At 45.1% G+C, this 22,769-nt stretch overlaps 2 protein-coding genes across 3 annotated transcripts in view; one reads left to right on the plus strand and one right to left on the minus strand.

Moving 5' to 3' along the window:
* Window positions 1-22,769, minus strand: part of NF1 (neurofibromin 1) — a 152,679-nt gene that overhangs the window by 26,269 nt on the left and 103,641 nt on the right. For both annotated transcript variants that reach the window (XM_089494135.1, XM_089494134.1), the window contains 5 exons: window positions 8,715-9,147; window positions 7,761-8,101; window positions 6,073-6,275; window positions 2,751-2,944; window positions 1,021-1,161 (listed from right to left, as the gene is read on the minus strand). In XM_089494135.1, the coding sequence (XP_089350261.1) occupies window positions 1,021-1,161; window positions 2,751-2,944; window positions 6,073-6,275; window positions 7,761-8,101; window positions 8,715-9,147 (1,312 nt within the window). The remainder of the gene's footprint in view (window positions 1-1,020; window positions 1,162-2,750; window positions 2,945-6,072; window positions 6,276-7,760; window positions 8,102-8,714; window positions 9,148-22,769) is intronic.
* On the plus strand, window positions 12,017-16,168 carry EVI2A (ecotropic viral integration site 2A). The gene is made up of 2 exons (XM_089494133.1): window positions 12,017-12,101; window positions 14,393-16,168. Exon 2 carries the CDS (start codon window positions 14,413-14,415, stop codon window positions 15,250-15,252), a length of 840 nt encoding a protein of 279 aa, XP_089350259.1. The 5' UTR covers window positions 12,017-12,101; window positions 14,393-14,412; the 3' UTR covers window positions 15,253-16,168.

The raw sequence follows: 22,769 nt of genomic DNA on the forward strand, positions 1-22,769 counted from the left end.
TTATACATGAGGCTGACTTATAGTCAAGTATATATGTTATAGCTTTCCCATTCTTCGCATGCCTGTGAACACATTCCCAAGACCATGTTCTCACTCATTTAGGCCTGTTACAGACTGCCAAAATAAAGCTGCTTCGGGTCTCTTTGGAGATATGTTATTTAAATGATGCATGCATCCTAAGAGTCCAGAAGCTGCACCAAAGCTGCCCTCCAGTGCTTAGGAATGGAGTGTGGCTTTGGCGCGACCTCCGGACTCTTAGGACCCATGCATCATTTAAATAGCATATCTCCAAAGAGACCCCAAGCAGCTTTATTTTGGCAGTCTGTAACAGGCCTTAGAATCCTTCCTCAAAGAGCATTTCTTCCGCAAAGTCTTTCAGCTTAACCTGTCATACTTTTCATCCCCAACTTTCATCGACCATATGGCACAACCCCTGCAAATGTACAGTTTTCACCCTGGGGAACCCTAGAAATGCGGCAAGCGTGCCTCTGCGGCGGACTTGATACTGAAATTACGTACATATGTACGCATTCTTGATGCTGATCTTTAAGCAAAGCAAAGCTTCGATAGCAGGAATAGTGTTTTTAAATCATGCTCGTGAACTTTCCAGAAGCACATGGGTGGCTGCTGTTGGAAAGAACAGGCTGAGCTCTGGTAGGATCCCAACAGGGATCATCTTGTTCTTATTTCCTTCCATGGCAAACTGAAAAACACGCTGCCAGTGATGTTGCGATAGCTCTGTAGGAGTCAGCCAGCATTGTACTTGCTGTTCTAGCTGGGTAGGAAGACCGGGAAAGATCACAGAGCTGCCTTTCCTTAGGTTTCGCTTTTAAATTTGTAGCCGGCGTCTGAAGATTATAAGCCGCCTTGGATCCCATTTTAGGAGAAAATGTGCACTCACTCAATCAAGGGAGGATAAAAGTCAAGGGAAGATGAGTTCACCTTTATCATACTATCGGTATTCAGATGTAGACAAGACACCGTCAAAACATTTAATTCAGTTTAAAACGAACCACTTACTTTGCTGGAAACTAGTTTCACGTTCCCAGAAGCCAGAGCTACAGCCGTGTCAGCCATAACCTCTGCTTTGATGGATCCTAATCCCCCTGTGGCACTGGTTTTGATAAAGCTGTCCAGCACCACATCAAGCAGATCAGTTATCTGTTAGAAAAGATAAGAAACCAATCATCAGTGATAATAATTGAGAGTTCCTGCATGGCAGGTGGTTGGACTGGATGGCCCTTGTGGTCTCTTCCAACTCTATGGCCTGTTACAGACTGCCAAAATAAAGCTGCTTGGGGTCTCTTTGGAGGTATGCTATTTAAATGATGCCTGGGTCCTAAGAGTCCGGAGGTTGCGCCAAAGCCACACTCCATTCCTAAGCACCGGAGTGCAGCTTTTGGTGCAGCTTCCGGATTCTTAGGGTGCATGCATCATTTAAATAGCATACCTCCAAAGAGACCCCAAGCAGCTTTAATTTGGCAGTCTGTAACAGGCCTATGATTCTATGATTCATATACACAAGGATTTCAGTTGAATCTCACAGGGGACTCTCCATAAGCCACCAACAGCAACAAGGGATCTGGCAGCTTTGGAGCCCCCCAATGGGAATGCTTAAAATGTATTCATTACATTATGACAATCGATGGATTTTCAGGATAAAATTCCTTTGAGTGGTCCAAAAATCAAACATGTAAAAAGCGATATCGACCAAAATAATCACGGATAGAATTCTACGCAGAGAAAAAGCTAGGTCTCCCACAGGCAATGAGGAAGAATAATGCCTCCTTGCTATTAAATAACATGCTCACCTACTCTTTTATCAGAGTGAATGGATTTCCAATACAGAAATGTAATTCAACACATTATGTCAAACTGTGGTTCTCCGTGCGCCGTTGTTCAGTGCCAAGGATCGGGCCAAGAACTGAACAACACAAATTTGCCTTTGTTTGGATCACGAAGTAGTTTGCCTGGCATTTACATTACTCATATAGCCTTTCCAGCACCACTGAAGTTCTTTCTACTCTTTTAGACGTTTAATATTAGTTTTGCTCCATCTTGGCACTTTTAGGAAGCTTTCTCTTGGTCCCACCACCTTTACAGGTATGTTTGGTGAGGATCTGGGAGAAAGCCTTCTCAGTGGATGCTCCCAGGATCTGTTTGGTGAGGATCTGGGAGAAAGCCTTCTCAGTGGATGCTCCCAGGATCTGTTTGGTGAGGATCTGGGAGAAAGCCTTCTCAGTGGATGCTCCCAGGATCTGTTTGGTGAGGATCTGGGAGAAAGCCTTCTCAGTGGATGCTCCCAGGATCTGTTTGGTGAGGATCTGGGAGAAAGCCTTCTCAGTGGATGCTCCCAGGATCTGTTTGGTGAGGATCTGGGAGAAAGCCTTCTCAGTGGATGCTCCCAGGATCTGTTTGGTGAGGATCTGAGAGAAAGCCATCTCAGTGGCTGCTCCTAGGATATGTTTGGTGAGGATCTGGGAGAAAGCCTTCTCAGTGGCTGCTCCTAGGATATGTTTGGTGAGGATCTGGGAGAAAGCCTTCTCAGTGGCTGCACCCAAGATCTGGAACTCCCTTAACACCACCAAACCCTGAACAGATTTCCCAAGATGATAAGTACTTTGCACTCAAGACGAATACAGAATACTATACCCATGACAGCAGAATTGCTTTCTTGCCTTAGTTGTCAGCTGAGAAACATTATTCCTTTCACAAACATTAACAGATCTGAAGCACTGAAAAGGCAGTACCTGTCCCAAGCTCCCCCATATTTTGGCTTGGATGGAAGGGTACATCTGCTTCTCATTTATTGTCATGGTGATAAGCTTGTCCAGAATCGCGGTGACTCGCTGGCGTTTGGCATCATCGTTGTGTTTGCAGAAGCGGACTAGGTTTGATAACCAAGGAGTCATGTATTCCAAACAGAGGTGTTTCAGTTCAATGCCTGAAATGAAAACAGAAACGGTGGCGTAAGAGCTGTCAGGAAGAGAAGTAAGTAAGGTTGTCGGAGAAGCGGTTATCAACCTTAAACAAAGCCTAGGTATTTGCGGAAAAGCAAAAGGAAGGGGACCGACAAGAAAGAACCAAGTCCAGGATCCAAATGAGAATGGAATGTAGTTCTGGATGCCAAGGATGGTTTGGATTGTTTTTTCTTGGACTGCTTTTAAAACAGAAGGGCTTTCCACTGCAAGGGACAGTGCGGAACAAAAAAAGAAGCCGACAGACTCTTTGAACGAACTTAAAACAGGTCTTTGGAGCCAGATCAAAAAGAAGGATGCCTTCAAACACAAAGGCACGCAAACAAACACACGGATAAGGCTCTTTGGTACGTCAGAGCGCACTCCTGCCTCTGTCGTCTGTGAACAGCATCCGTACAACAATGTCAGGAAGAGAGAAGTCTTTATGGCTGCTCCGCAGCTGTGGAGCCAGGAACAAATGGATCCTGGTCACCTCCTCTCCCACTAGACTTCAATGTGTGAACCCCATAGAATTAGTTCTAATTCTTTTACATGTTTATTATTATTATTATAAAGAAGAATAAGTTCTTTTGCACCAATTCAAGTCAGATTGGATCCCGACCCTGTGGCCCTCTGCTCACTTTCAACAACATTTTAATATATAGACTTTTGGTGATCGGCCAATTTTTTTGCAGAAGGGTCTTTTAACAGCGGTCAGTGCGTGGTACTTTTACTCTCACAGTTACGTTTCAAATGCTCTTGTTTTAAATTAGTTTTTCTTTAAATAGCAGGTTTTTACATTGCTTCGTCGTTTTTTAAAGCATAAACATTACAAAATGTAGGCCTATGACTCTTAACATATTCACTTTCCCCCCCTTCTCCTGTATGATTTTAGCACCTTTGCCTGGAGCACCAAAAGCTTTCATGGTGCGTTTTGTGCATTTCTGGATGGCCCAATAAACGTATCCCTGTTTTGTGGATTTTGGATGTTATTCTATTTGTTTGTATGGCCAACGTGGCTATCCCTGGATTATGTCTTCTGGATTTGAGGATGCCACATTTTAGCCGCAACTGGGGAATCCTAAAGAAGAGGGAGCCAAGGGACTGGGACTTAGCTCTTTGAGGTTTCACCTCCAACAAAACTGTTTTTAAAATCAGGACTGCATTTGGCAGGTTTGAGGCCTGTTACAGACAGGCCAAAATAAAGCTGCTTCGAGTCACTTTGGAGGTATGGTATTTCAATGATGCATGCATGGAAGCTGCAAGAGTCCAAAGCCACGCGCCAGTTCTAAGGACTGGAGTGCAGCTTTGGTGTGGCTTTTGGACTCTTAGGACGCATGCATCATTGAAATACCATATCTCCAAAGTGACTCGGAGCAGCTTTATTTTGGCCTGTCTGTAACAGGCCTTAGCTATACAGCATAGAAAGGTCTTTCTAAATGCAACAGTACAGAGGTGACTTGAGATTTCAATGTTCTCTGCCTAAGAAAACCAAATAACTGAATATATTAACCCTGCTATGCTGGCATTCATTCCTAAGACTCCACTGTGTTTTTCCTATGTAGACGGTTGGTAATCTTAATCCTAAATATAAAAAGAAACGGTGCCCTTTGAGAAAGCGTTGCTATCAAAAAAAGAAAGAACTATCTCTTTCCCGTATGAAGAGTTGCACAGCCCTTGTGTGAGAGCTAGGTTTCCTTTCCACATGTGTACCACTTGCCATAGCTGTTAATGTATTCTATTACTGAGTGTTAAGGATTTCTCTGCAAACAGATTATAAAAGAAAGCTTATTCCACATAACCATCCAGGTGCGGACAGCACTCACACAAGAATGTGCATTATACACGACTCCCTTCTATATGTATATATATATGTCACAGCTGCTAATATATTTTATTGTTTTGAGGGCTGCTTTGCAAAGAGCTTTTGAAAGAAACCAAGGCCTGTTACAGACTGCCAAAATAAAGCTGCTTCGGGTCTCTTTGGAGGTATGTTGTTTAAATGTTGCATGCATCATAAGAATCTGGAAGCTGCACCAAAGCTGCACTCCAGTGCTTAGGAATGGAGTGTGGCTTTGGCGCGAGCATCCTAAGAATCCAGAAGCTGCACCAAAGCTGCACTCCAGCGCTTAGGAATGGAGTGTGGCTTTGGCGCGACCTCCGGACTCTTAGGACCCATGCATCATTTAAATAGCTTACCTCCAAAGAGACCCGAAGCAGCTTTATTTTGGCAGTCTGTAACAGGCCCAAGTGTATATGCCCATCAAAGAAGGCAAATCCTCATTAGAAAAAGAGGTGGTGTGGTTCTATTTTTCACTGAAGCAAAGACCCTGAAAACAGGCTTTCACGACCGGCATCCATAGTTTTTTGTGGGTTTTCCAGGCCACATGGCCATGTTCTAGAAGAGTTTATTCTTGACGTTTCGCCAGCATCTGTGGCTGGCATCTTCAGAGAATGCTGGCATGGAAGTGAGTGGGGTATACATAGTGTGCGACTTCCATGCCAGCATTCTCTGAAGATGCCAGCCACAGATGCAGGTGAAACGTAGGAATAAACTCTTCTAGAACATGGCCACAGAGCCCGAAAAACCCACAAAAATCCAACCTGAAAACAATCCGAAGAGGGGAGGGACGGGCTGGGACTTACATGTGGTCACTTGCGCATAAGCATGGATAGTATTCCATGGTTCTAGGGAGATCTGTTTTGGCAGGGAAACCGGACGGTCAACGCTGTATCCTTTAGACTTCACACACAAATTGTGACAAATAAGCATTTCATTCTGGCAAGTTAAGATCAGTTCCCTCGGATTCTGGAACTTGCGTCCCAGAAGTGTAGCATTCTCTTTGGCACTCACAAATCACAGTCTGCATCATGACACTGCCAGACACCAGAACGCTCCACTGTGCCTTGCTGACTAGCAACCAGATATGGCTGCTATGTTTGCTAAAAGCACCAATGAAGATTGTGCTGCTAATGAAGGCATTCTCCGCAGGAGGAGAAACAACAACAACAGCAACAACAATAAAGCAGTTGCTGGTGTTGCCCACAGAGTTACCAGACCCGACACATCTGTTGTCAGAGAAAAAGCAGAAAGAAAATCCCTATCTCTACTTACTCGATTTGCTAAATCCAGAAATGCACTCTTCCAAAAACTCTAAGGTGAGATGAGGCTCGTTGGCTGCCAGAGTCTTACTGATAGAGACAATGAAAAGGGTGTTGTTGGCAGGGATACACAGACCCGACGTTTCCAGTAACTGGCCTTCAATCTTTAGGTTAAAGGTACAGGTTAAGGCACATAGAAGATTGTAGGCCGCGGACCTGCATTAAAGAATAAGGAATGCATTTTTAAAAACAGGTCCACAAAGGTTGCGCATAAAAAAAGAACAATTTCTTAACAACGAAGGCGAAGTGGCTGGCTTTAATTTTATCTTTCAACCTAAGCTGACTCACAAAACTCACATCACTCCCACGTTTAACCTCCCTCCACAGGTAATCTGGATGTTCCCAAAGAACATCCGTCATATGAAATCTTCTAAATCCTATTTCCCTAGTCATACGTATATGAACGCATGTCAAGTTGGCATTAAATCAGGATATATGAAAATATTTATTCTAAAGGGGAAAAGCATACTTGGCTTATTGGATGACATAGACATGTGCTACCTCTGGCATGATTGTTTTAAAAGGCAACTGCTTCCATGAGTAAGAGGGAGAGAGATAGAATGAACAATGCCTCTTCTAGGAAAGGGCTAACCACTCATAGTTTGGTCAAGTCCATATATGTTTTGGACTGAATGCTTAATCAGAACCAGATTTGAAAAGTCCATGAAAAAAACCCTCCAAGTTGAATACTATAATCTACGATGGCCTAACAACCGCTAGGTGTTTTGGAGTGGAAATATGCTTCCTAAACACCTCGTACGAAAAGATGCTTCGGTGCCCTCAACAGCATTTGCTTCCATGTTATGGTGCAACTGAGAGAACCAGAGGGAAACTGGATTTCAGCATTGGTCAAGGAAGGCAAAGATTTCTGAACATAAGGGAAAATCTTTGGCTATCTGCTATCCTTGCTAAAATGTACAAGCATACACTTGTTAAAATGAAACCAGTATACATTCGTCCTTCCACATTTGAGGCTTTGACTCTTGCGGATTTGGTTATACATGGATTTTATTAATAGGTCCTTGCTAGGAATCTCTAGGTCCTCCAGCACAACTCTGTGGTCAACTTTAACCAAAAGTGGCACTGAAGGACCCAGAGATTCCTAGAGAGGACCCTCCGCTAGGCATCTGCAGCTCCTCCAGCGCAATTCTATGGTCAATACCTAGCAGATGTTGACCACAGAGTTGCCCTGGAGGACCTAGACATTTCTAGAGAGGACACTTCACTAGGCATTTGCAGCTCCTCCAGCGCAATTCTGTGGTCAATGTCTGGTAGATGTTCCACTGGAGGACCTAGAGATTCCTAGAGAGGTGGTCTTTCAGTGTGTTTTTGTTATGTGCGGTTTTCTCACATTCATGGGGGTCCTGTGCCCCCAACCCCAGCGAATGTGGAGGGACGAGTGTATTTCAAATCAGGACAAATGGTTAGTTATAATCTAAAACAGTGATTTCCAAACTTCCAGTGAAGTCCTCCAGATGTTTTGGACTTCAAAATCCCGGAGGTCTTAGCCAGCTTCACCAGCAGTCAGGAATTCTGGGAGCAGAAGTCCAAAACATCTGGAGGACCAAAGTTTGCGAAACATTACTCTAAAAGAAATAAATAGGCAGGTGCAAGACTAAGCTGAAATTTGAAGTTTCATACCGTAGGCTTGGGTCAGAGCTCCCCAGGTTGAGCAGCGCGATATTTAGGAGGGTTCCAGGCACGTCCTTTGGGCGGATTTTCGTATGCTGCGGTATGGAGTCAGGCTGTGACAGCTCCCACCGCGTCCGTATGTGGATGATGGACTGAACAATGGCTTCACACTCCTGGTGCATGAAGGTGAGAGGCGTGCCTTGGTTGGCGATGGTTAAGGTGAACTGGTTTTCGTCGACAAGGCAGATCTCTTCTATCTCAGAGGCGTAGTAAATGTCGTTCAGGAACACCGTCTGTCCCAGCACTCTTGTGCGCTCTGCGGAAGTCACTTGAACAGCTGTAGAACCAACCTGTAGGAAAGCGTTTAGTTTATATGCGTGGATGGGAAGAATCAAGGCACCCAAACATTGCAGTTCTCTGAAAGGGATTAAGGATTAAATTTCTCAAAAGGAAGCTTTATTTATCCCTTACATAGGTGTTTCCTCCAAAGCCAAGCCACTTCTATGGATGAAGCTACATTTATGAAGCTACAATCTTCTTAACCTTCTTGTGAATTCTTTGGGAGTCAAAGAATTCACAGTGGGAGATTATTGGTGTCTTTAGATGAAGGGATTTGTTTCCTCCCTGAACAACTTCCCCGAAAAGGTCGATCATTTTGGAAGACATTCATAGAATCATAGAATCGTAGAGTTGGAAGAGACCACTAGGGCCATCCAGTCCAACCCCATTCTGCCATGCAGGAAATCCAAATCAAAGCTGCATGGTCAAACATCTTACCATTAATGCAATACTGTTACTTATGGAGACTTCCAAAAGCAGAAATGGATATTTTATGCCTGAATCTTTTTAGAGAGTCATAGTGTGTGAGAGAGAAACAGAGCTGTCTGTGACCACATTCGGCTTCTGGTCTAGACATGGACCACTTTGTGTAGGGCATATACAAGATTATTAAGAGGGACATACTTTAATTGAGACTTTGGTGTCCTTATGGGCCAGCTTGAGTGCGTTGTGGAAAACCTTCAGGTCTTCTTCCAAAGCCAAGGTGGCCGCTGGAAGCTTCTGCTGCTCGTGCTCGATGTGCTCCGCCAGTTTCCCGGGCGAGTCGATGAAGATGAGCCGCTTGCTGCCTTTGAGGCCCGTCAGGAGCCTCTCGTGGTACTTGGTGTACTCTCTCACCCACGAGTTGCAGTTGTAGATGAACACAGCGGAGACGTTTTCGTACGCAAACCCTGGGAAAACGACAAACCACTTGGACAAGAAGTCTGTCTTGAAACGATTGCTGGGGCCGGCATGAGTGAGGTCCACCACAATCTCGTATGGCTTTGCGTAGTATGGCTTCAACGTCAGCAGGACATGGTATATCAGCAGATCCCCATTGATCTGTCCGGTCTTGAACCTGGAAGGGAAAAATAAGATACTGTGGTGAGTTGGGCCTCTGCCACTAGACAGATGGGTTTCGGAGTCCTTGTCGGCATCATGGCCAAAGCTTAACAGCTGTCCAGTGATTGAAAGAATAAGTTTATATTATGGCCTGGGAAAATGAATCCTCCTCTTTTGTTAACCTGCCTGCATAGTTCTCAATGCTTTAAAAGAAAATGGGTCAGGCATGCATACTTTGATTTTATTTTTGATGGTTCTGCATTATATAACCCTCTTCGTTCAGCCTTGCAAAAGAGCAGTGTTTCCCAAACTTTGGTGTTCCAGGTGTTTTGGACTTCGACTCCAAGAATCCCTATCCAGTTTGGCAAACAATCAGGTATTCTGGGAGCTGACATACAAAACATCTGGAGGAACAAAGTTTGGAAACCACTGCCCTAGAAGGGGCCCTAATATATAGCCAGCAATGGGGAATTTGTTTTTCAACCGGGAGACAGTCTGGTTTAATCTGGGGGTCCCAGTTCTACCAGTAGCTGTGATGGGATGCTGGGTCCCATCATCAAAAGGAGAGGGATGCTTCTCAGATGTGTTTGTTTATGGGATTTATATCTCCCCAAATGGGATTCAAGGCAGCTCTACAGTATCTACAGTGTACCCTCTATATAGTATCTTTTACCACCAATAAAACCTCTAGCTGCAACAATTCCAGCAATAAGAAATGACAGACGAATTGGAACTGAAGACTGTCTAAACGCTTGCTGACCAGATAACTCCTTAGGGGGAAAACACCTTATTACTGTAATGTGTATTAGTGTTTTGCACTGAAAGAGCTCCTGGGGAGGCCTGGGACTCCACCTAGTTCTGCTACAGAACAAATACCGAAGGCAATTCGATGCCAGAAACGCCTGGGTCGGATCAGCATCATGTTCAGCATAAAAACAAGAAGGCTGTCATCGCTATCAGAAATCGGCAGAGAAATGAGCTTTGCTACAATGCTGCTGTTAAAAACAGTAGGGATTAGTATACGGCAATGGCCTTGCCTGTCATGATAGAGCAGATTTATTTTTCTACCTGTTGTCCCCCAGATATATCGATTTACTAGATCAGTCCGGAAAGAGCATTTTGGAAAGCTGTCTTTCCACACATTTAAGGCTGACTGTGACTGTATGGGAGACAAGAAGGATGGATGAAAACCATGATGTCTGCTAGGGTCACGATACCAATGTCTTTCTTTCAGTTAGTCTCAATGGTGCTACAAGATCCCTTGGCATACATGATGTTTCTGCTGTATCCTACTGAGGAAGAAGAAACAAGGAATATGGTCCACCAGAGACAGAGAGGTCCTTGTCCTAGAGCATCTACAAATGAAACATGGCAAGCAAAACCGATGCGCTTAAACATTTGCATGTGTATCCTACACACAATCCACATTCTCCTCCAAGAACAAGGAGCATTGTGCTGTGCGCCTTCAAGCCTTTTGTGACTTATGGCCACCCTATCCTGGGGTTTTCTTGGCAAGATTTCTTCAGAGGAGGTTTGCTATTGCCTTCATCTTGGGGCTAAGAGAGAGTGACTTGCCCAGGGTCACCCAGTGGGTTTTGTGGCTGAGCTGGGAATCGAACCCTGACTTCCAGAGTCGTAGTCCAGCACTCAAACCATCGAGCATTACGACGGAAGAAACCATCATGCATCCATTACTTTAAACTGGATGAGCCACTTTCCAAAAAAGTTCCCAACTTCAATTTTTCCCCCTGCAGAAGCAAGCCAGCAACCCTTTCTCAGCAAGGATTCCTCCTCAAACCCCAATGTATTTGCCTTGCCCCAAACTTTCGGATGGCGCCCGCGCTTAAAACAACGGAAAGGAGGTCATTTGTTAGAGCGGCGCTGCCCTCATTAAGCCACCGCTGGCATTTCCATTACAAGCCCCGCCATTTGATGGGATTATAATTCAGACGTTGTAGTCGCTGGGAGCCGAAACGTGGCGTCCTGCCGCTTAATTGGATGTGTCCAAGAGCGTCCCAATGAATAGCAAGAGATGAAGGGAGAGCGGCAGAGACATTTAGATGCTTCCAGGATATCAAACAAGCTCATTTAAAGCTTAATTAAAAGCTTTGCTGTTTGTTCCAGAAGGGAAGGAAAAAAGCTTTTCGGGAAGAATAGTCTCAAGAGGCTTAACACGATAGCTGTACATGATGCAAAGCGCATTAACCAAGTCTACTTCCGTCGGGAAGCCTAGCAGGTAAACCCACATGCTGGAGCGACGGACGGTCCCCTGCTTTATTTGTTCGGCCGCCCTAGATACAAAAATGGTTAGAGTTCATTGCGTAGACCAGTCTCTTAGTGGTATTACAATATACAGTTGGCCCTCCACATTCGCAGCACTAACTTTTGCAGTTTTGATGCATATGTTCTCTCTAGGAATCACTAGGTCCTCCAGCGCAACTCTGCCAGAAGCTGACCACAGAGTTGTGCTGGAGAACCTATACGTTCCTAAAGAAAACACTTCTCTAGGCATTTGTAGGCCCTCCAGCATGATTCTATCATTTAAAACAAAAACACCAAAGGGATCCCCAACATGGTGTTAACTTGGAAATAAAATAAGCAACGGCCAAGGAAGGTGGGCTTAAAGCAAACACAGGTATGGCACAAAAAGGAGGTTCTTCACTCAGCGGCAGAGATATTTTTATGAGTCCTTGCCATCCGAAAGGGCTAATTTGCACAAAATGGTGGTTTCCCCCACCACCACCACCTTCTTCTAAGACGTCACAGTACAGTTGCACCAGAGAGGAAATGTGTCATCCCTGTGGTTTAGTTCTCTAAATGGAGAACTAAACATAATGTTGCAGAAGCACATTCACGTTTAATGCACAAAAACCTCTCCGGCTCCTAGAGTTTTGCCACTGTGGCCACAGCAAAATATCGCATCAAGCTAGCATACTGGAGAGTTGCAAAGCCAATCTGTCTGCTGACCGGGTAAGTCTATATTTCCCTCTTACTGGGGCTTGCTGTCGACTTTTCTTTGGAACTTGTTCATAGCTGCAGCTTCCATACGAATGAAGCAGATGTATCTTCTACAGGTTGTTGTTGTGGCTTGCCTTCAAATCATTGTGGCAACCCGAGTGTGGGGTTTTCTTGGCAAGAATTGTTCACAGTGGGTTTGCTTTTTCATCGGAGGCTGGGAGAGTGGGCCTTGCCCAAGGTCAGCCAGTGGGTTTCCACGGCTGAGCTGGGATTCGAACCCTGGTCTCCAGAGTTGTAGTTCAACACTCAAACCACTACACCAAGGTGGCTCTCCCAACTGGTATCCTACGGGGTTTGGTTCCAGGACCCCGTGAATACCAAAATCCATAGACATTCAAGTCTCATTGTAGACAACGGCACTGTAAAATGGTGTCCCTTATACAAAATTGCAAAACCAAGGTTCGCTTCTTTCAATTTATATATTTTGGGGATATTTCCAAGCCTTGGATAGTTGAATCTGTGGATAAAGAATCCGTGGATACGGAGGGCTGGCTGTATAAAACAGCAAAATCAAAGTTTGCTTTTTGGAATGTATGTATTTTGGGGATATTTTCAAGCCTTGGATAGTTGAATCCTTGGCTAAAGCATCTGTGGATATGGAGGGCTAGCTGTAGTTTATATTAAGTACAGGAAACTTACAGGTGAGTGGATAGCAGCGTCAGTTTCTTCTTTATGGTAAATACTTTCTGTATCAGAAAGAAGAGGAAATGCTTGGAAGGCAGAAAGATACCAAGGCAGCCATCGGTGGTTGGGGCAATTCCAACATGCTGTTTGCCAGCAAAACATCCCTATAGCCTGAGTAGTAAGCGAAGGTGGAGAAAGAGCCCTTAATGGGTCAGTTCCTCTGCTTTTGTCTGTTTTCAACCTCCACCAACAAGCCCCACAATGAACAGTGGGCCCTTTGTGCCGGCTGTGTAAGCGTACAAGACAGCACTGTAGCGGTCACTGCGCAGCGGCTATACTGGGCATCTGCGGACGCTTTCTGGGCAACGCTAATGACACCGCGAAGGGCAGGCTAAAAATAACGCCAGTCCTTTGCAGGGTAGGAGGGAGGAAAGCCCCTGCTTCCAAACACTATGGGAAACGTGGCTGGGGGGAAACCAGTCCAGGATTGGGAAGGTAAAACCCAGGTCAGAAAAAACAGGGCAGCAAAGGGGCACAAATTTATTCAGGAATCTTATACCGGACTCCCTCCTTTGCAAGGTGGGTGTTAGTAATAGCAGTAGCAAGTACATTTCTATACCACTTATCAGTGAACTAACACTCCCTAAGCAGTTTGCAATGTGTAAGCTGGGCACTCATTATTATTATTATTATTATTATTATTATTATTATATTAAGATTTATTTGTAAAGTGCTGTAGGGTTACACTGTATATACAATCCATTAAAATAAAATAAAGACCTGTCTGGTTCTCATTTGAAATGCCCACAGATCCACAGGATGTTCACCGCCCCACCAAACCATGTATTTACCTCTTGCTCCTCCTGGTTTGTGCTGTCAAATACTCACGCAAAAAGTAGTAGCAACCCGTATGGATCCAAACCCTGGGATCAATAGGATGCCCTCTCGCTCACCAAATCCAAGAAAGATGCCATGTTAGAACCACATGTAATAGCTCACTTTTAAGTGCCATTATACACACAGATTGCTTTGGGCTCCTCATTCATGATCAGCGAAACAACTACAGTACTGTATTTTGTCCTGCTTGGAAAGCATGAGAAACCTGAAGGACACCACAGATATAAGCAAAGGTGCAAAAGGGACTCAAAGTAATCTGGGTGCAGAATAGGGTAGGTATTTTGGTTATGGCACTATGAGCTGCCTGCAGGACACTGTTGGCTTCTAGACAATCTTTTGCAGACACTATTTAGGATTCAGCACAGACGGGAAAACAACCATGACCTTTATCCATTCCAGTTTGAATACAAGACACAACAAAGAGTCCAAAAGAAACTGTATTTTTCTAAGGTAAGAGAAGATGCAGCATGAATTATGAGTGGTTGGCTTCAATCTCTGTTCAGTTTACAAGCTGAAACTATTTTACCTCAAGTTAAGTTAAATTTGAATCATTTTTAACTGCTTTACCGGGCAGATCAATATTGTGTTTTTAATTATGGTATTTAACTGCCTACAAAAATGCCACTACAAAAATCAAACATGCAAGTCATTATATATGGTACCTTCAGGTGCTTTTGCTAGTGCAAAGTCAATTCAACTGTACCACTTTACTCTTCTTCCAGGTGAAAGGCGTCCACTAAACATGAAACCGATGGCCAAGACTCGAGTATATTTGGGTCTCCTGCATGGGATCATCCTACCATTCTGCTTACAAGTAGGAGTGACTGCTACTGAGGATGCGTTCACGACAAGTCCCTCTGTTCTCACTACCCAAACCCCAACGGACCCAAGTACTACAGTAGTTTCACAGGAGATTCCTACTACACTGGCCTCCCAGGAGACAACTGCATATACAACGCAGACAACCACCCTTGAATCTACATCCCCAGTCCAGACAACCACACCGCTGTTATCCACCTCTCATTCCTCATCCCCAGAGATACCAACATCTCCACCATTAGACTCAACTGTTTCGCCAGATGTGCTAACATCTCCTTCCTCCGCCGCTGGGACCGATCGAGAATCGGTGACTCTTGGCGACAACCAGGCTGGAGCTGAACTCTGCGCGGAAAATAATAAGAGACTGATGCTGATAGGCCTCATAATCATTGGGCTACTTGTCTTCCTTTGCGTGTGCCTTCTCTTGGTCATTGTCATCCTGGCAAGCAAGCTTTCCTATATCAAGAGAGGCCAGACAAACAGGCGCCTCCCCAGGAGCAATGGAGATTTTCTGACCACCAACAGTTTGTGGCCCACTGGGTTAGAGACGCTGCAGAGGATGACCGCCGAGGCAACGGAAACAAGCCTCGCCGTCCAAGGCCCAGGGCCAGAGAGAATACCTGCAGGGCAAGGGAAAGTTGGAGAAGAAACTAGCAGGAGGCTGGCTAGTGAAATATCAATCCGACAAAAGCACAAGGAGATGCCGCCAAAGGAAACCTCAGCAAAACCTCAGAACAGCACCTTAACCAAGGTTGAGGTTTAAAGCATCATTCTGGTACCCAAACCCTGGTACCCAACGGCCGGATGCCACTGGTGGAGAGGCAGTGGTTTCAGAAATGTTGCACTACCGGAGATGTGACTGTCTCCCTCCTTTTTTGGCCTTGTCCTCCTCATCATCCAAAAATCTGCTCCTGAAAGATTCCCAGTCTTCCAGCACAGATTTTGCAGGCATACTGGTATATGTATGTATATCTCTGTGTAGTACCAATCATTCCTTCCCAGTTCTGTTAGAAGCAATTTTGTCAGCGGAGTGACAGCACTGGATGAGACTGCAGTATTTCCATGGTGAAGGTAATTTTTCAGGCGGCACAAGATGATGGGCCATATCAAAGAGAAAATGTTCGTGCACCTAAAGGAACGGAGATGATTTTGCTTTAAGGAAGAGCTGAACGTTAATGCATGCAAAGGAAAAAGCAAGCAAACATTGCCACAGAGTGGGAAAACAGATGTTCAGGCTGGCAGAGCATATACCGCCCCACATCACATGGAGAAGCGGGACTATAAATAAAGACTTTTGACAATTGTTTGCATGGTATGGACCACAGGGACAGACAAAAACTGCGGGGGCAGAATGGTTTGGTTATCAGTCACTAGAAAAGAGGTTTCTATGTGTGGGGGAATGCATTTTCATGGGTAACGGCAAAAATAACCCCCAGTAATGCATTTTAATTAGAAAGTATATTGTGAAATTCCCCCCCCCCCAAAAAAAAACAAATACATTTAAAATCTAATATTTTCCACATGCATAATAGTTGCGCCAATGAATTAACAGTAACTGAGAAGGAAATGTCTGCTGTGCAAATAATGATCTGAACCGTTAATAATGTCTAATGTGCCATAATTTCTTTCAAAACAGAAAAGGAAAGCTGTCCACCTGAGATTCTTTCAAATAAGTTACTTTCAAGAGCACTGAATGACTGCATGGTATCAATACCCAAAGGAACCCAAAGGGTGGTCAGCCATGGCTCCTTTTCATCCTGGAGAGAAGTGACCAGTGGGGTCCCACAGGGCTCTGTCCTGGGCCCAGGGCTATTCAACATCTTTATCAATGACCTGGATGACAGAATTGGGAGCATACTTATCAAATTTGCAGATGACACCAAATTAGGGGGAATAGCTAATACCCCAGAGGACAGGATCAAGATTCAAAATGACCTGAATAGGCTAGAAAGCTGGGCCAAAGCTAACAAAATGAAATTCAACACAGAGAAATGTAAGGTATTGCACTTAGGGCGGAAAAATAAAATGCACAGATATAGGATTATGGGGGACACCTGGCTGAATGAAACTACGTGTGAAAGGGATCTAGGAGTCCAAGCAGACCACAAGTTGAACATGAGTGAACAGTGTGATGCGGCAGCTAAAAAGGCCAATGCTATTTTAGGCTGCATCAATAGAAGTATAGTGTCTAGATCAAGAGAAGTAATAGTGCCACTGTATTCTGCTCTGGTCAGGCCCCACCTAGAATATTGTGTTCAGTTCTGGGCACCACAATTCAGAAAGGACATTGAGAAACTGGAGCGTGTCCAAAGGAGGGCGACAAAAATGGTGAAGGGTCTGGAAACCATGCCCTATGAGGAACGCCTGAGGGAGCTGGGGATGTTTAGCCTGGAGAAAAGAAGGTTAAGAGGTGATATGATAGCCCTGTTTAAATATTTGAAAGGATGTCATATTGAGGAGGGAGCAAGCTTGTTTTCTGCTGCTCCAGAGAACAGGACCCAGAACAATGGATGCAAGCTACAGGAAAAGAGATTCCACCTGAACATTAGGAGGAACTTCCTGACAGTAAGGGCTGTTCGGCAGTGGAATGCACTCCTTCCTCGGAGGGTGATAGAGTCTCCTTCCTTGGAGGTCTTTAAACAGAGGCTGGATGGCCATCTGTCAGGGATGCTTTGAATTGGATTTCCTGCATGGCAGAATGGGGTTGGACTGGATGGCCCTTGTGGTCTCTTCCAACTCTACGATTCTATGATTCTATGATTCTATGATTCTAATACGTGTGTCAATGCTGAAAACGAATTTTCACACACCAAAGGTGACCCACGCATCATACAATGCATACAATGTGTGGAAAGGCTACCTTGTAAAGGCGCAAAGTTTGAATAAGTTTATGAAGTTTTCATATTTCCCCCCCAAGAACATATGAATGTCGAAACCCGGATGCAAGGAGATGGCTTTCTAAAGGCTCATCTATTGGCTTGCTACTGTTCATAGCAGGCACGATACCTTTCATTTCTATAGTTCTTTTATACCTACAAAAATTGAGCTCTTCTCCCTTTGTTCTCACCTCGGTGAGATAGATAGATCACTTTGCACATTTGGCAGATAAAGAAGTGACATTAATAAAGAATGCCCTAAGCGTATCTGCAAGTTGCTCATGCCTTAAAGCAATGTAAGCTCATGTTTATGTGTCGTACAGCATAAAAATCCTGAAGGCACCAGATGCCATCTGATCTTGGGAAGCTAAGTTAGTACTTGGATGGAGGTCCACCAAAGAATACCAGGTGCCACAGGCCACATTTCAGAGGAAGGCAATGGCAAACCACCTCTGAGTACTCCTTGCCTAGAAAACCCTATGAAATGCATGGAGTTGCCTTATCCGACAAGGCGACTTGAAGGTAGACACACACACTCCATGTCATCCAAGCTTCTTAAAATATCCTAAAGGGGAGTGCATTTAAAAGCATGCTGGCCGACCTTGGCTCAGTTGCTCTCTGTCTCATTTCATATACTTCACAGGGTTGTTGAGAAGATAAAATTGGGGAGGAGGAGCTCTTCACATCACCTTGAGCTTCTTGGAAGAACTCCTAAAGCACAAAACAAGAAGTAGGGAATTGCATGCCATCCAGATGTGTTTGTGCCCTACAGCAAGGGATTATAGGGTTTATGTTACAAAACACCTAAGTGGCCTCAAGATGCTTCCCTCTGGTATCTAGGCTACATGAGGTACCTGGGCCATATTTAATCCCTACACCTGGCAATATTTTTCTATGCGTTAAGTGTCTTTGGCCTGCATCATACATTACCGCAGCAAAACGGAAGCATCTTCTTCCTCTCCGGGTCTTCCTTCCACTCCAATCTGGTCATCCCTTGACAGGGAAATTACACTGGATGAAACAGCAATCTGGTTCCTTCCCACATAAATGCTGCCTGTCTTCCCCACCATTGGGAGAATATACTTATCAAGCCCATGTATGATCTCAACCAGCCACACTGTCACACATGCAGGCAATGCAGAATTGTAAAAAGGAACAAAAGACAAACAACTGGGTTCTAGAGCAGGTCAAGCTGGAACTCTCCCTGGAAGCCAGGATGACTTACACTGAGGCTGTCACACTTTGGCCATATCATCGAATCACTGGAAAAGAGAACGATGCTAGGAAAGGTAGAGAGCAGTAGAAAGTGATGGAGACCACATGCCAGATCGACAATTAGGAGGTCACGGTTCTGAATTTAAGAGAACCTAAGAAGAATAGTAAAGGACAGGAGGTCTTGGAGATGTCTCATCCAGAGGGTCTCCATGAGTCAAGATGGACTGGATGGCAGTTGACAACAACAAACAGTAAAAGCAAGAGAAGAGTTCAGAGCATCACACAGCAGAGGACTTAGCGTTCCAGCATAACATCATGCTTCAAAATGAATGTATCTGTGTTGGGTGGGTGGGTTGGGACGAGACTTTACGACGCACACTGTTTGTATGGGGAGACGCGTTCCAGGTGACCCACGGAGTGTGCTTTCTGCTCTTCTAGCAGAATTTATGTGCTGAAGGAGACCCAGCCAAACCCATCTGCATCTTCCCGCCCCACGCCTAAGACACTCTGCAACGCACGAAGCGTTCTCCTGCTCCCTTCACACTCATTGAGTTTTCAACTTTTGAGGGGTTTTATTCTCCTCCTATGGTGCGGTCACTTCATTGCGTCAGGGAGGAAGAAGCAGCTGCTTTCCCCTGGATGAAAACTTTATTTGAAAGGGCAGGAACCTAATAGCTCCAGTTTAGTGACTCATCCCACACAAGCAGATTTGCAGGCTGCATTCTTTAACCCCCTCGGCCCCCAATGGGAAGGAAAAGGGGGTCTAGAGCAATGCACTCCCTACCATACACACTCCTTATGTACCACACGCACCTTGTGGTCATGGTCTTGCAATCTGGGTGAGGCTGTGTCAAGGGCAAAATCCTAAAGTTGGGTTGAGGTCCCCTGAATCTATCCCCTCTCTGTACTGTTCAGAAAGAAAGGAATGAGGACTTTGCTTTAGGACCAGAGAAAAGGCTTCTCATTTTGGGGACAAGAGGAAAGATATGCATGATGATACGATAGTAAAACTTCCTAATCTGGCGGGGATTTTCTTTTGTTCCATACACAGCCGAATGATTAATCTATCCCCTGAATGTACTCGGCATGGCATGATCCCCAGCAAGAGTGATTCTTCACCGCAAGGCTATTAAGCCAAATTGCTTTTGGCCAAGACTTCAGGCAGATGGTTCTGCGATAGGTGCATTTCCATTCTGCTCTGTTGTAAAGTACTTGTTACGTGAACTTCAACTGAGCACGGTTCCTTTACGTTGCCAAAGTGTTCAGCTCATGGCGGCCAGCCTGTCGGAGGGCAGAGTGTTTGAATACCTCTTTGCAAAGAGAGGTCGGAGTAAAGGTTGGCTGCTCTCTTCCCCTTCCATCATGGCTCAGGAGTCCTGGATGGGGACATCACCAAAGTTCAGTTCTTTGAATACATCTTTGTCTAGCTTCCATGTGATTCAGAAGGTTATTCTCCAAAAGGCAGCAGCCCATCCTTTCCTCCTCCTCTTAACTCCCCAACCAAGCACAAAAAAATGGGGTTTGACCAGGGAAACATCTAAAGGCCAATAACAAATTTGTCCAGATTACTGACATAATCTCGGGAGACTAATGAATGTTACACAGACGTGGCCCAGGGTTACGCATAGACACAAACACACACAAAGCCAGATGCACAGGAAATGCATAAACTTTCATCTAAGCTTATTTCCACAGTCCGCAAAAGCCAAACGTTTTCCCTAAAGGGTGGATGCAACGTCAGCTGCATTTTACTGAAGGCACATCCAAGACTTTGCAAGCACGCCTCTTGAAGCAAACCTAGTTTCATTCTGTTGACTGTCTGTATGCATTTCATTATATTGCAATCGTTTTAATTTGCAAGCCAACTTCAGCCCCAATCTTGGCGAAAAGGAGGGATATCATTAAAGACGACGATGATGATGATGATGGCAATGATATCTGGAGCATTCCAAGTCTAGAAGGCATGGGAGCAATTTCATATATTTTGGACCCCTTGGGTTTATAAACAGAAAGTAACCTGATAGTTAACTTCTAGACCACTTCCTATAGTTAAAAAAGGTATAATCTTTGGTGTCTGGGGGCATCTAGAGGTAATTTAAAAGAGAAAAGGAGTGGAAGGAAAGAGTAGAGGGTTGGCCAATGTTTGTCCAGCCTTGCTTTAAAGATTTCCTTGCCTTCCTGGCTGAGAAGGGATTCAAACCTTGGTCTCCAGAATTATAGTCCAACACTCATACAACTATACCACACTGGCTCCCTGTTGTCATTGTGGTTGTGTGCCTTCAAGTCATTCCTGACTTATGGTGACCCTAAGGCAACCCTATCACAGGGTCTTCTTGGCAGAATTTGTTCTGAGTGGGTTTGCCATTGCCTTCCTCTGAGGCTGAGAGCGTGTGACTTGCCCAAAGTCCCATTTGCCCAGCCCTGATTTAAAGACTTCCCTCACCTTCCTGGCCAAGCAGGGATTCGAACCCTGGCCTCCAGAGTCCTAGACCAACATCCAAACCACCATACCATATTGGCTCCTAGATTCCAAGATACTAGCTATTTTGGATAAGGGACAAAGCACCCTGGAAAACAACATTTCCCTAGATCTGAGGCACCAGGGACACTGTTGCTGCAGCGGTAAAGGAGCTTGTGAGGAAGGACGACAAATCAGTTGACATCCAGAGAAATGTGGTAGTGAGACGCAGCCAAATATTAGGAGCTAGACAAAGATGTATTCAAAGAACTGAACTTTGGTGATGTCCCCATCCAGGACTCCTGAGCCATGATGGAAGCGGAAGAGAGCAGCCAACCTTTACTCCAACCTCTCTTTGCAAAGAGGTATTCAAACGCTCTGCCCTCCGACAGGCTGGCCGCCATGAGCTGAACACTTTGGCAACGGTTCCTTTAGCCCCGAGCAAAAAGCTGCAAGGAGAGAAGCAGAGTCTTCTTGGAAGAAAAACAGCAGCTGAGCTCAAGGAGGAGGAAGAGCTCCGAGCTGCACAACACCCACTCGCAACCACAAAAGGAACACAGCGCTTCCGGCGTGGCGTTTCCTCAAACGCCAAGAGCCACTAGAGAAATGGCTCATAAGGAAAGACATCCAGGTAAGCATCCTCGGATGTAGATTTTCAAGCTGCTCCCGAGCAGCTGAAGCCATGGAGACAAAGCAAGCCCCTCACCTAACCGCTCAGCTCTTTTCGAGACTAATGAGCTGCCAAAGGCTTAATGAACCCAAGTATACATTTTCCAACTGATGCAGCAAACAAACTGGACTCTCCCTGTGTTGAACACTGGCGGATGCTGGCCTCAGTTGGCCCCGGAAAAAGAACTGCGAGGGTGGCACAATGTGATGCTTTCTTCCTTGCCACCCCGACCATGCTGGGACAGAGAGAGTCACATCACTGAAACATAGCATTGGAAGATACCCCAAGGGCCATCCAGTCTAACCCCCCCCCCGCCATGCGGGAACTCTCAATCAAAGCATCCCTGACAGATGACCATCCAGCCTCTGCTTGAAAACCTCCAAAGAAGGAGACTCCACCATTCTCCACTTACCATCAGGAAGGTCTTCCTAATGTTGAGGTGGAATCTCTTTTCCTGTAGGTTGCATCCACTGCTCTGTGTCCTGGTCTCTGGAGCAGCAGAAAACAATCTTGCTCCATCCTCAACATGACATCCCTTCAAATATTGAAAGAGGGCTATCACATCACCTCTTAACCTTCTCTTCTCCAGGCTAAACATACCCACCTTCCTAAGTCTCTCCTCATAAGGCATTGGTTTCCAGACCCTTCACCATTTTGGTTGCTCAACATCCTTTTTGAATTGTGGTGCCCAGAACTGGATGCAACATCAGACCTATTGTCAGATAAGCAGAAGGCTGGGAGTGGGAGCAAAGGAGGACCGAGGGTTGCCAACTTACTAGCTTTTTCCACCGCTACCTCCAGCAGCTACTTTGCCCTAGCAATGTTGAAGGGAAGGGGTGGGAAGATTGGAAGAGACATCATCCAAGCGAAGACTGTGCAGACGTAATCCTTGCCCATAGCTGAATAAGAGGAAAGGCTGAAGAAGGTGGGTATCTCAGACTGGTCCTAAACATTTTAGTCACAGTGAAGAGATCATCCACACAGTACTCCTTTGATGGTTTATGGTAGCATAGAAATGACCCCGGGAACTTAAAATTTAGGTCAGCAGATTATTATTTCTA

This window comes from Sceloporus occidentalis, unplaced genomic scaffold, assembly GCF_023333645.1.
Source record: "Sceloporus occidentalis isolate IW3139 unplaced genomic scaffold, rSceOcc1.0.p SCAF_69, whole genome shotgun sequence".
NCBI classification, from domain to species: Eukaryota; Metazoa; Chordata; class Lepidosauria; order Squamata; family Phrynosomatidae; genus Sceloporus; species Sceloporus occidentalis.

What these genes read in the sequence shown, in the direction of transcription:
- EVI2A (XM_089494133.1), top strand. Translation starts at nt 14,413, where the DNA reads ATGAAACCGATGGCCAAGACTCGAGTATATTTGGGTCTCCTGCATGGG.